The sequence below is a fragment of the Arachis hypogaea genome, chromosome 18 (assembly GCF_003086295.3).
Source record: "Arachis hypogaea cultivar Tifrunner chromosome 18, arahy.Tifrunner.gnm2.J5K5, whole genome shotgun sequence".
NCBI classification, from domain to species: domain Eukaryota; kingdom Viridiplantae; phylum Streptophyta; class Magnoliopsida; order Fabales; family Fabaceae; genus Arachis; species Arachis hypogaea.
This window is the reverse complement of record NC_092053.1, coordinates 130985397-130999598: the sequence shown is the minus strand read 5'-3', so window position 1 is coordinate 130999598 and position 14202 is coordinate 130985397. Positions and strand designations below refer to the sequence as shown.

At 32.9% G+C, this 14202-nt stretch overlaps 1 protein-coding gene across 1 annotated transcript; it reads left to right on the top strand.

Annotated features, from left to right (window-relative positions):
• Positions 1-6323: 6323 nt before the first annotated feature.
• LOC112770575 (uncharacterized) lies at positions 6324-7598 on the top strand. The gene is made up of 3 exons (XM_025814912.1): positions 6324-6531; positions 6615-7154; positions 7234-7598. The coding sequence occupies exons 1-3, from the start codon at positions 6324-6326 to the stop codon at positions 7596-7598; spliced, it is 1113 nt and encodes a 370-aa protein (XP_025670697.1).
• Positions 7599-14202: the final 6604 nt, after the last annotated feature.

Sequence of the window (14202 nt, the reverse complement as noted above, 5' to 3'; positions counted from 1 at the left end):
TAAGCATTAGTAAACTATAATTATTTAAACAAAAAATAGGACCACCATTAATTAATTAAAATTAATCCTAACCACAAAAAATGCATTTTTTTTATAAATATCAAAATTAATTCATACAAATTTGAGGAATCAAATCATAATATTTAATTATTTACTTTAGTCTATTGGTCTGCGTCTATTTACAAGCCATTAAAAAAGAGACTATTGACATAAAATTATATTTGACAGATAAAATATAAATAAAAATATTAATGAAAGATACAGAAATACTAATAAAAGATATAATTTATTTTTTATTATTATATTTTTTTTCTCAAATTTTTTGAATGAAAAATATGAGAATCAATTAAATTTTTATAATTTATTTTAGTTTATTATATATCAAACAAAATATAAGAACATTAATTTTTGTGTCTCTATTTTTTGTATCTTATTTGCAGTATCTTGTCTTATCTTGTTTTTATAACCAAACGCAGTCTTAAAGACAAAGCCTATGTACTAATATATTTTTAGAGCTTAATTTTAATAGAGACATGTGAAATAAAATATGTCAAAAATTAAATTTATATTTTTATTGTATATTTTATCTTTTGTTAGAAATAAAAATATTCAATGTATATTTAATTGCAGTTGCTAAGTAGTCATATATATATATATAGTCCAATTAGAAAAGTAACTATACAGCAATCAATAACAATCAAGTTTTTTAAATTTTATTTTTAACTTATATTAACATTTAAATAAATATTTGAAATTACATACTATAAAACATAAAACAAAAAAAATATTCGAAAGTAAAATAGAATATCCAAAGCTAAGGATAGTTTTGCTGGAAACTATAGAAATGGATAATATGTATTTAGAATTGAAGTCGTATCTTAATAAGTGTGAGTATAAGAAAAAGTTAATTAAAAAATTATTTTAAGAGTAAAAAGAAAAAAAAAAGGTTGAAAGTGGATATAAAAAAAAAAATAATTCCTACACTTTCTTATATTTAAAATGTAAAATGTTTCATAATTTTACTCTAAATTAATAAAATTATATAGGATATGTCCTGTTCATGTTTCAATAATAAGTAATTGATATTAATTATTATTATTAGAGTTTTGGTTTTAGTTTCTCTAAAAAAATTTCTTTTTGATTTTGATCTCTAAATAATTTCAAAAGATTTCTATTTCAATTTCTAATGATTAATTTATTTCATTAAATACTGAATTGATAAGTCAAATACTTACATTGATATATCTTACACACAAGCAATTCAATGACTTCCTATTAAGAGAACTGCTACACGTCAATACATTTTGCCATATTCTTTTACGTGGTTCATTCCTCAACACTAGCTTCAATCCATCATTTTCTCATACCCAATCCTCAATAAAGGTCAATAATGCTCCCGGTTTCATCATTTGAAAACAAAAATTATGATGGTCACTGGCCTTGAAATTGATTGGATTTTTCACTGTAGACTATTTTAATATAGAATTCTCTTTCAATGACGTAACACAAAAGTTGTGTGTGTGTGAAATGTTTAACTAGCTACTTTGTGTAAACTTTGGGAATTTCCTTTTGCAATCGAAAGTAGTTGTTTTGATATTAAGGGCCATTTCCAACTTTAGAAGTAACTTTTTTTAACTTTTGATTTATAAAAAGTAGTAGTATTAATGTCTGGTATAATTTTTAAAATTAAATTGTAATTTTCTAAGAAGCTATTTAAGAGTTTATAGAGAAGTTAAAAAAAATGACTTCTCTTATAATACTTCTACTTTTTATCACATTTCTATAAAATAAGTACTTTTAGAGTTAAAAATTCAAATACATTAATAGAGTCATTTATTATTTAAGTTATTTTATCAAAAAAAACTTAATTAAGTTGGTTAACCAAACTGGCCCTAAACATTTGGCTGCCTAATTTTGTTTCTCTCATTACCCTCTTTTAGTTTTTATTGCCGGTATGGTTGTTTATTGAAGGGGTGTCATTCTTTTATTTCTTCCCCCCTCCCCTCCGCCTGCCCTATGATAAATTTTGGGACCAATAATTTTTATTATTTTTTATTATTATTTAATTAATATAAATATTAAATTATTTTTAACAAATAAATTTTATTAATTTATGTGTATAAATTTTAAAAAATATAAATATAAAATATATTAATTTATGTATATAAAATTTTAGTAAATATAAATATAAATTATATATTTTTTGTATAAAATATTTATAAATATGAATACAATTATTATTGATTAACTATACTAATAAAAATATAATATTTATTAATTATGTAACATTGTTCATCTTTTATTATTGTTTTTTTCCTGTTGTCTTCGTTATAGGTGTCTTATTGTTGCTTTCTTTTTTAAAAGTTATTTTTCTTCTACTTTGATAACACTACAAGAAATAAAGAGTTTAGTCACGAAAAAACTCGTTGCTAAACTCTAAGATAACCGTAGCAACTATACATTGGCCACGAAAGAATATTTGTGGCTAACCGGGAGTTGCATTTTCAGTTTGTCACGATTTTAGCGTTATTAACCACAGTTTTTCAGCCATAATTTTTTTGTGGCTAACGTTGGGTTATTTAATTACACTATTTTCGTGACTAACTCACTTTGTTTTTCACATACGTGACTAATTTATGCTAATTATCTCTAATTGAACAATTTTATTAAATTAAAATTATATTTATATATATAACATTAATAACAAAAATCAAACTTTTTAAATATATAATATCTAACATTTTTTCATAATATAATAATAATAATAATAATAATAATAATAATAATAATAATAATAATAATAATAATAATAATAATAATAATAATAATAATAATAATAATACAAGTCTAAACTTATATATAATAAGAAATAAGAAAAATTTTAACATAAATAAAATAAATTCTAATCCCTTCTAGAATAAATATATTTAAAATTTTAACTATTACTTATTAAATACACTAATTAAATGTCTGACATATCACTGGATAAACTAGACAAAAATTTGTATCCATAGCTTTTTCTCTAAAGTTTTAACCTGCTTCTTTAAATTTATCCTACATTTTCAGCACCAAAGACCTTTCCAATTTTCAGCGTTGCTTTACGGATCATTACACCCAGAAACCGCACCAAAAAATTTGCGTCATTATCTCGACTTTGTCTATACCCATCAAGTTTCATAATGTCTTTTTCATCATTTTTTAAATGCCAAACTTGAATTGTCGTCCTTTTGACAGTTGTAAATTTTTCCGTAAAAGTGTCTCCAACTGAATACAAAATTGAATAAAAGAAATAAATTAAATATTAGAACTCAAAAAATCACGTAAAAAAATTGAAATTTCATCTACCTTTGACATTCACAGCTAAAAGGGTCATTGTAATCTTTTCTGGTAGGTACAGTTGGTTGAGACTTATTTCGTCCAAACCTTCTGCAAATTCTTCATTATTGTTGTTGATATTCTGTGGTGATCGTAGTTCTGTTAGAAGGATCTCTCCTGAATTATTATGTTTTTGCTTCACGAACAAATCTGCTAAAAAAACCAACAAATAACACCAAAATTAAGAAAGAAAAAATCGGTATTTTGAGTTTGGAGGATACCCTATCATATGATAGGGTTCATATAGTGTGGTTAAAGAAAGACTTTCCGCCAAAAACTACCTCAGAAGTTAAGTGCACATTAAAATTTTAAATCTTAAAAATTTAGTTTGGTCATTATTGTTTAAATCATCTTTTAACTTTCTTTAATTTTAAGAATATTTCTTTTTATTTTACTATTTATTATCTACTAAATATACTTTAAATTATTTTATTTTTAATATAATAATTATTTATTTATTTTTTAATGGTCAAATATGATTAAAAATTTAAATTTAAATTTAAATTTTGAGTCTGTAATATTTTTATCTTTAATCTTTATTATAATAACAATAAATAACCAAAAAATTACTCTATTAATTATATGACTCTCACAATCTCTCATTTCATGCAGTTGATAGTTGATGATTCAAATAATACACCATTATTTAATTATTTATCTATTATATACGAAACAATATAACAAAAGTTATACATTAAGTAAGTTTTGAAAATATTTTTACCTGAAAAATTTAATATTTATTAAATTTTAATTACTAAATTAGTTACTAAAATTTATTACATTAGACAAATTAATTATCACGTAAAATTGTTATAAAAAATTTTACAAATCAATTTCTTTGTTACTTAACAAAATTAACTTTTATATAAGCGACTCATAAATTAATTAGTATTAATTTGTTTATAACTAAAAATAATTGTAAAATAATTAATTAATGGTATATACCAATTAAATAATAGTATAAATAAAAAATTTAATTCATAATTTCATAAAATAATTTTTAAAAAAATAATTATGCATATAATAAGAGTACATTATTCACAAAAATATATAGTGAGTACTAAAGCATGTAAATAAAGACTAAATTTTTTTTAACTTATCCTATTTTTTTAAATTCAAAAAATGATAAAATAATTATTTTTAATAAAAACTAAATTTTTTATACTTAAAAATTATTGAACTTTTGTTTATTTATTCAAATTATATTATTTTAGCTAAATAAATTTTATCTTTATAATTAATTCAAATATTAGAATATTATCTTTATTTTTATAACTTTTTATTTTATCTAAATTCATTTTTTTATATTTTTAGATTTAATTTCATAAATATGTGTTAACGTCAGAATATTTAAAAAAATGATACTATACATTAATAAATTTATTTAAAAATTATTTTATTCAAGACAGGATAGCTAAGGTACGTTAATGTAAGCAGGAAGTACAGTTACAAAAAATATTGTTTGTGGCAAAAAGTTAAATTTTAGCTACTATGACAATGTTTCGTGATAAATAAAAGACACGCTCATTTATTTTTATCACGATTTAGTGTTCTTAGTTAAAATTTGGTGGCTAAACTCCGTTTTTGTGGTAGTGTGAGGACATAATTTCTCTCCTTTAGGGGTGGTAATGGGTAAGGTAGGGTAGGGTTTGGATCCAACCCTAACCCTACTCGCGGGTTGAGAATATCTCAATCCTAACCCTACCCGCTCTTAATCCGTGGGTACCCGACCCTACTCGCGGGTTACAAAAAATATACATTATTATATAATTGATGATAATTTAAAATAGAACTGATTTTTATATAAAAAAATATATATTAAATTATCAATTAATGATTTTCTTTTAGTGGTTAAGGATCTTTTGCATTTAGTAAGAGGTCTTTGATTCAACATCCGCTTAAAACATATTTTTATATAAGTATATAACATAAACATATATAGAGTGCGGGTTGGTCGAGTAGGGTTGAGACTTAACCCGCACCCTACCCGACATGCACGAAAACTCTACCCACACCCTACTCTATCTGTTGCAGATCGGGTTGGCAACCCTACCCGATCGGGTGGGGTCGGGTTGAATACCCGCGAATAGGGTACATATTGCCACCCCTACTCTCCTTGTAGATACTTCATTTCAATTAGCTTATAGATGACAAAGGTATTGCGATTTACTTGTTTTTTTTTTAAAGGCATAATTCATTCTTCAAATTACATTATTTATTTATCTTGTTGATCTTTCATGCATGTAAAAAAAGGATTTTTTTCCGTTATAAATTATCAAAAATGATTATTTTCACCAAATACGATTTTTATCTTTATTTACAGGAATACACGTTTTTATTTTGGGTAATTAGGACAAGTTCGTCGTATTCCCGGTGAACTCCATATTTTTTATGGAGTTCGCCATACCCCCGCGCGAGCTCTATACTATATATAGAGTTCGCTGCACCCCCGACGAACTCTATGCTAAATTTTTCCTATAAATGGCCCTAACCCAATGGAGCTGAGCACTGAACTTTGTTCTCCACAATCATTTTGGCTGTTGATTATCTCATTTTTTTACAATGGCAAGAAATCCACTGTTATCCATTCATTACAATGGAGATATGGTGTATGATGAGGAAGGTTCTATCGTTTTTAGATCGAACCAACCTATATTTACCCATCTGACAGCAGAAATCAATTGTTTAGAGCTGTTAAAGAATCTAGTATTACTCTCTGTGAGGACGCAAGAGACAAAGAAGGTGATGAAAATCTACTACGGATATCCAACCGAAATAGATGGTACTTTAATTTATAAAAGGTATGTCACAACTGTGTTGTTTCTGCTGGTGGTATATTTATGTGAACACACTTGTGATAAAAACGTTATGGTATTTTTAATCAGGTATCGTCTGCGCGACGACGAGGACGTAGATGAAATATCAGGCGGACAATGGTGGATCTGAATATGGCTCCTGAAGGTAGTCAAGAAGGGTCTAATGTTGAAGTGGACAATGCTGAGTTGGATGACGGCGTTGAAAGTCACGATGGTTCCGCTGTTAGGGATCCGATGATGGATCAGTATGAAGTTAACCCTGATGATCGAGACGATGCTGAAGAAGAACCTGTCGAAATTTCTGATGATGGTGACGATGAAGAAGAGATGAACTGTTACGGTGACACACAAATTGCCCTGACACAGCCCGCTATTTCCCAACCGTATGATCGCCCTGACCACTTTTCTATGTTGAATCTGGAGGCAATGAGTGGTCCTTCACCCAGGGAGGCCCTAAAGATGATCCAAGGAATGAGTTTGAGGTTGGACAACATTTTCAAAATAAGGAAGAAGTCATGTTGGCTGTTAAGATGTACAACATCAGGAGGGCTGTGGAGTACAAAATAGTAAACAGTGACCAGTGGAGGTATAATGCACAGTGTATCCAATTCGGACCGGGTTGTAATTGGAGCATACACATATCATATCGCCGTAAGGTAGAAAAATGGGAGGTGAGGAGATACAGAGATCCTCACAGATGCATGCAAACTTCGATGGGACAAGACCATCGTCGGTTGGATTCGAAGGTGATTGCGCAATACATTTTCACAATTGTAAAAGCGGATCCAACAATAAGTATCAAAGTTCTGCAAGGAGGTTTAGAGAAACACTTCGGTTACAAGGCATCGTACAGAAAGGTTTGGCTCACAAAACAGAGAGTGATTGCTAGCATATATGGGGATTGGGAGGAGTCATATAACGAGCTTCCTCATTGGTTGTTCGCTATGCAAATGTACTTGCCTGGTATGGATTTATTCGTTGTGTTTATATATTAATAATACAAGAACGGTATACAATGTGCTTATTGAGAATTCGTCTGTAGGTACTTGGGTGCAACTTGTCACTCAGCCTTGGCCTGGTTTAGCTGATACCGTCATGTTTCATCGGGTGTTTTGGACATTTCCACCATGCATTAAGGCTTTCAAGCATTGCAAGCCACTAATTTCCATTGATGGAACACACTTATATGGTAAATACGGTGGGATGCTGCTCATGGCCATAGCTCAGGATGGCAACGCAAACATTTTGCCTGTTGCGTTTGCCGTGGTCGAGGGTGAGACAAAGGAGGCATGGTCGTTCTTTCTGTCCTATCTGCGTCATCATGTGACTCCACAACCCGGTGTCTTAGTGATTTCAGACAGGCACAAATCAATTGATGGTGCACTGAATGCCGATGATAGTTTATGAAAACCACCTCATGCTTTCCAGGCATTTTGTATGAGACACATTGCTTCTAACTTCATCACTCACTTCAAGAACAAGGACTTGAAAAAGGTTCTAATTAATGCAGCGTATTCGAAGTCGCAGCGGGATTTTGCTCATTATTTCGGGCATCTACGGGGTGAGAATGAGGCGATCATGAAGTGGCTTGACGAGATGCCACGATCACAGTGGGCGCCGTATGCTGATGAGGGTCGTAGATTCGGGAACATGTCGACGAATATCTCTGTGTGCATAAACGCTGTGATGAAAGGTTCTCGGAATTTGCCAAAAATGGCTCTTGTTAAGTCAAGTTATTTCCGGTTAGGAGAACTTTTTGCTAGAAAGGGTTCCGAGGCCCTTGCTCAACTCCAAGTCGGCGCCGAGTTCTCGCAGACACTAATGAAGGCCATTGAGTTCAACTTGAAGCACATCAACACCATGAATGTTTACCAGTTTGATCGTTCACGAACTAGCTTCACAGTTGAAGAGTTAGCGGTAGTCCCTGGGTCCAGACAACAAAACTACCAGGTTCTACTCGATGAAGGCAAGTGTAACTGTGGGTATTTCCAGGCGCTTCATCTTCCATGTCGTCACGTCCTCGCAGCATGCTCGCATGCAAGAATTGATTGGAGGGGGTTTGTGCATCCGGTGTATCGCATGGAGTCTGTCTTCAATGTATATAGGTCAGAGTTTCGTCCGATTGGAGATGAGGATGATTGGCCATCCTATGATGGGCCTCGCATTCGACCCAACCCTAGGATGATGACAGTGAAGAGAGGTCGACCGATCAGCTCTAGAATCCAGAACAACATGGATGACGTCGAGCATATAGGGGAGAAAAGGTGCGGATTGTGTCGTCAAACTGGTCACACGCGGAAGACGTGTACCGCTATTGACGGTGCAGGTGCATTGTCTAGCCGACGTTAATTAGCGGGGTGGGTTTGTTATAACTGTTACGATTGTAATTTTATTTTCGTGTAATTTGCATTGCAAGAAAAGTTGATAAAATTAAACTTATGTGGCTGTTAAATTCTAATGCAGTGATACCAAAAAAAAAGATAACGATATATATATATATATGTGTGTGTGTGTGTGTGTGTGTGTGTGTGTGTGTGTGTGTTTAACAAACATTTGTGTATACATTATCGCCAAATACCCTAACTATCCAACAAAACTACACCATACAAATATCTACTAGCCCATCCTTTGCTTACCCCCACGCAGAGGACGCTGTCTATGAGGCCTCGGGTCTAGACACCCACCTGTGCCACAAGCAGGTGATCGAATATTGTGCTGAGCTCGCCCGAGCTGAGGATCCGGGTCAGGCTGACGAGTGCTCATCTACTCCCTCAGTGCGGCATAGTCTGCAGTGGATGACGACCCGTTGGAGGGATCATCAACATGTCGTGGCTGGTATGCTGACTGAGGAGGAGATGTGTGCATCTGCGAGAATGGCTGTGCCTGCACTGAATGTGTCCCGATATCTGCCAACCCGCCATCACCCCCTGCATCAAACCGGTCATTCACTCAGGGACCAGCATCTTCACATCAAGCAAGTCCTGCGTGTCCAATATGGGCTGGTAGTGCATATGCTGTCTAAGATCACTAGGGCTGAATGGTAGATGGAACTGGGTACCGATGTCCCCATGCACCGCCTATTGCTCCTGCTGGCTAGTCCCAACCTCTGGTCCCTCGGCCTGGTGGCTGGAACTAACATCAGAGTGATGTGAACCAGGGGGTCTGAGGGACAAGTATCCTCCAGGCAAGGATCATGGCAGAGTCCTAATAGTCTGACCACCAGCCTCATGCCCACCAACTCCCTCTGCCCCACCACCTAGGGGGCTAGCTGAGTCCATGTCCCGGTGAAGCTCGTCAGCCTGCTCCCTCCCTCCGCCTCCACCACGTCTGCCTCTGCTCTAGCTCTCCCCCATTCCCTACCTCTCCCTCTCCCAGCGGGAAGGCGTAGCTTTGGAAGGTGACCATCCTCAGGCTGATGTAACTCTAGAGCAGGAGGATGGCATAGAGGCAGGTCCTCCGGCACCACCCCCGCCGGCACTAGATGCTGGTCACCTTGACCAAACAACCCGTGTGTGCCCACTGAAGGTACCAAGTCATATATGCCAGTGAAGGACGCAGGTTTATATGATGATGGATGTGCAGACGATGGTCGGCCCGATGATCCCATAGCTCATGCCATCCCCCCAGCAAGTGCGGGAACCACTCAACCCGTCCAAATCGACCATCCATCCCGTGCATGCTGTCGATGTCTAATGGCCTGGCCGGGATGTGCTGCAGGCCACCAAACTGCCACACCACTCGGTCCACCTGATGCCACTCAACAATGGCAAAGCAGAGCAGCGGGCAGACAACAGCCGCCGTATGGTCAGCCTCAGTAATCGCATGCGGAACTATACCCTCCAACTGTGGGTCTGCATACGGTGTCCACTCAACCTGTTTCCAAGACACAAGTTGGTGTTATTATTGAATTTTCATTTGCAAAATACATAACATAAAGTAAACTGGGTATGCAAAAATATTTATGACTTACAGCGAGCATGCCAATCCCGTTCAGGACACGCCTGTATTGCCTAAGGTGCCCCTCACCTCTGGTGTTGTCCGGTCGGTACTGAACCCACCTACAAATCCGCGGTAAAGGAAACATCACAACTCATTTATATTAAACACTTAATATAGTAAATAAACAAATGAATATTGCAGAAAACAAAAAAATATACCTCTCAACAAGCGAAAACTGACGGGTATCAAATCCATCTGGATGTAGCAGGGGAATACGGTGGTAAGCCCAAGACAATAGCAGGCTGACGCAACCACCCAGGTTGCGCGCACCATGCTCCTTGGCGCAGTACATCTGGTGGTATATCCAAGCCAATACAGCCGATCCACACGACAGCCTACCACATGCATCGAGGTCCTCCAGCAGGGGGAGCCACCTGATGTGCACCCAAGAGTCAGATGCATCTAGGAATAGAATACCCCCTATCAGCTGCATAATGTAGCCTCTCGTGTACCTCAGGAGGCGCTCCTCAGTGGTGTCCTACTCCAGCTCTCCGTAGACAGTGTTAACTGTTAAGGAACCACGTTAGCTTGACAGTCCACTTTGTCTGGGACTGTCTATCATCCGCGCCAGGCACAACACCAATAACTGCTGACAAAAGTCCTCAATGGTCCGTCTCTGATGGTGCTGCTCCCAACTATCTATGCACCCGCTCATAGGATCACCATCGATCCTGAGTCCCAGCTGATACGCCACGTCCTGTAGCGTGATCGTCATCTCCCCGCATGCTAGATGAAAGGTGTGGGACTCAGGCCTCCACCTCTCTAACAACGCCGAGGCAAGTGACCAGTCATGGTCAAACTCAACCATGTAGGCCACATATTCAAATCCGACTCGTCTGAGATATGGCCTAATCGCCTCCGGTGGCCTCGTCATCAAATTCCGCCTGGTGCGCAAGATCCGAGGTGCCTACCAAACGGAAAGATAAAATTAAAAAAAAAAAACCAGCGTCAACTCTAAATAGCACAAGTTCACTGTTTCATAATTAAAGAGAGATAAACGAAAACGATATCATCATACCACTCGATCAAGTCTGCCAACAATATGCTCAATCTGATCTAATCTGTACAGGGTCTCCTCGTATCCCAATAACTGCTGCTGCATCTAACCACAACCAATTTAAACAAAATAACATGTACTTATCAGCATTTGTTTCACATTAACGGGATTTCTAAACAAACGTATTTGATAAATACTAGTTATCTACCTCACTTTCACTAAAACCCTAGGCAACCCTAAGCTATTACTCACTTAACCCCACATTTTAACTTAATTTTATTAGGATTTGACTAACAACTTAAACCAATTTTTCTTACTAAACTAACTATTAAATAGACTAAGAGCTTATACTAATTCACATGTTAAAAACAATCAACAACCACCGAATAACATGAAATAAGTAAACAGTAGCTCTAATTATAATTAGCATGTAACCACTGACTAAGAAATAATAGGTAACTCTAACTAATCTGAGAAAAATTACTCAAACTAATATTTAATTACTAACCTCAAACTGTTAATGCTGTGAATAACGAATCTCTTGAACGCCGGAATACAAAAAGTTCTAACAGAATAGAAATTAGGAGAAGATTTGGAAAGAAAAGGACAAGGGACAATGGTCCCACTTCGAATTTATAATACGCAGAACTTTGCATAGAGTTCACCGGGGGCACGGGCTACGGCGAACTCCATAAAAAATATGGAGTTCGTCGGGGTACGGCAAACTTGCCATAATTACCCAAAAAAAAAACGTGTATTCCTGTAAATAAAGATGAAAATCATGTTTGGTGAAAATAATCATTTTTGATAATTTATAATGGAAAAAAATCCGTAAAAAATATGTACAAACTATAAACCTTAAGGTAGCGTTTGTTTTGAGGTATTGAGATAGAGACTAAGAGACTGAAATACAGTATTATGTTTGTTGGTTCAAAGACTGATACTAAAATTTCTGTCTCTGTTCCCAAAATTTCAGTATTTCAGTACCTTCATAAAGTAAAGACACAGGGGACTGAAATTTTTAGAGACGGAGTCTAAAATTTTAATAACATTTTATACCTAAAATACCCTCATATCAATTAATTAATTTCAATTTTATCCTTTGTGCAAATTAAATTAGAGTTTCATTCTTATTTCAATTTCTGTTGTCTCTTACTTTGCACCAAACAGAATACAAAAATTTATTTCAATATCTGTCTCTTAATCTCTATCTCTTAATTTCAATCTTTCAGTTTCTATCTCTCTACCAAACACTACCTAAGAATCTTTGAACAAGGACTCATTGAGTAGATTATCGAACTACAACTTGCATTGGAAGTTTGCTCATATTATGAATTGTGTTTTTCTTATTAAAATTGAATTTGATATATCTTTTTTCAATTTTTCAGGTATCGTTAGACTTTATTCATGAATAAAATTTTTTATTACCCATAATTTTCCTTTGTTTTGGTGGTGTAAACATGGATTTAAGTATTTAATTAGATTATTAAAAATTACTCCATGAACACTAGAAATCGGACATATATAATAAAGTATTTAACTAAGTTAATGCGTTTTTTCTTCAAATGTACGTATATATACACTACAGCTGTTGTTTTTTATCTTTCTCTTTTTTTTCTTTCATTATCTTTCGTCGACGTCGTCTTTTTCAACGTTGTCATCGTCATTGTTGTCGTCATCTTTTTCTTTTCTTATTCTTTTTAAATGCCGTCTTCTTCTTCAACGTCGCCTTCTTCTTCTTTTGTTTGATTTCTTTTACTCTCTCTTTTTTCTTTTCATCTTCAATCGTTGTCTTCTTCATCTTTTATAAAAGTACAGAAATTTTAATTCACAAAAATTTTAATACATAGCACATAAATTTTTAAAAAATTACGTGCTCAAAATATTAACATACATCTAACTAATAAAATACATATAATACAAAAATTTTGATATATAGCATAAAAATTTTGTTACATAGCATAGAAAATTTTTTTGAACCATCATAATATTGACATTCAATCAACAAAATACATATAGTACATAAATTCTAGTGTTCACTGCAAAATTTTTGACACAACACATAAATTTTTGATACACATATAGCACAAAATTTTATTCTAAACCACATGTTTAGAATATTTGACTCACCAAATTAACAAATTATATACGTAGCAAGTATTTATGTGCTATGAGTAAAAATTTTTATGCTACGTACAAAATTTTTTATAATATATTAATAAATTTGTACAAAAATTTTTGTATATGAAAATTTTTTTATGGTGTGTCAAGCAAGTTTTGTGCTTTTCAATAAAAAAATTTTAACATATGCAAATATTTTTTATTGAATTTTGGCCGACTTAATTAATAATTTTAATTATAAAAAAATTTATACGTATAGGATCACCGATATATATATTTAAGTTTACCTAAACAAGAATTTTATATACTATAAGCTTAACTATATTTTATTTTTTACCTGCTAAACTAATCTATAAAAAAAGCTCATCATAATATATATAAATAACAGTTATATTTATTAATTACTAATAACTAAAAACATTTAACAACTATAATGTAAAATAGAAAAATTTCTATACAGATATAAAATGTGAATAATAACTAAAAGAAGACGTTGTCGGCATCAAATTAATTTTTGAATAATATTACACATTTAAAATTTTTAATAATTAAATTTAATTAAATTAGGTATAATTAATATTATTTTAAATTTTATTATTTAACTTAATTAGATTTAATTCATAAAAAAATTTAATGTGTAACATTATTCTTAATTTTTTCTCCAATTTTTTGCATATAATATTTAAATAATTTATTTTCTTTTTTGGTGTTATTTTAATAGTTTAAAAATATTATTCGTATACTAAAATTAGTCACTAAATCAATCAATAATATATCTATATATAAATATAGAAAACCACTCAAATAAAGACGTCTAAAACGGTTTTTATTTTAAAGATATTTTTTAACAATTAAAATTTAACATCTATAATCGATTAAACTGTATTATTTCTG

What these genes read in the sequence shown, in the direction of transcription:
- LOC112770575 (XM_025814912.1), top strand. Translation starts at nt 6,324, where the DNA reads ATGGCTCCTGAAGGTAGTCAAGAAGGGTCTAATGTTGAAGTGGACAAT. An exon ending in AGAAGAGATGAACTGTTACG is followed by an intron (nt 6,532 to 6,614) that starts GTGACACACAAA and finishes TTGAATCTGGAG; the next exon opens with GCAATGAGTGGTCCTTCACC. An exon ending in TATGCAAATGTACTTGCCTG is followed by an intron (nt 7,155 to 7,233) that starts GTATGGATTTAT and finishes ATTCGTCTGTAG; the next exon opens with GTACTTGGGTGCAACTTGTC.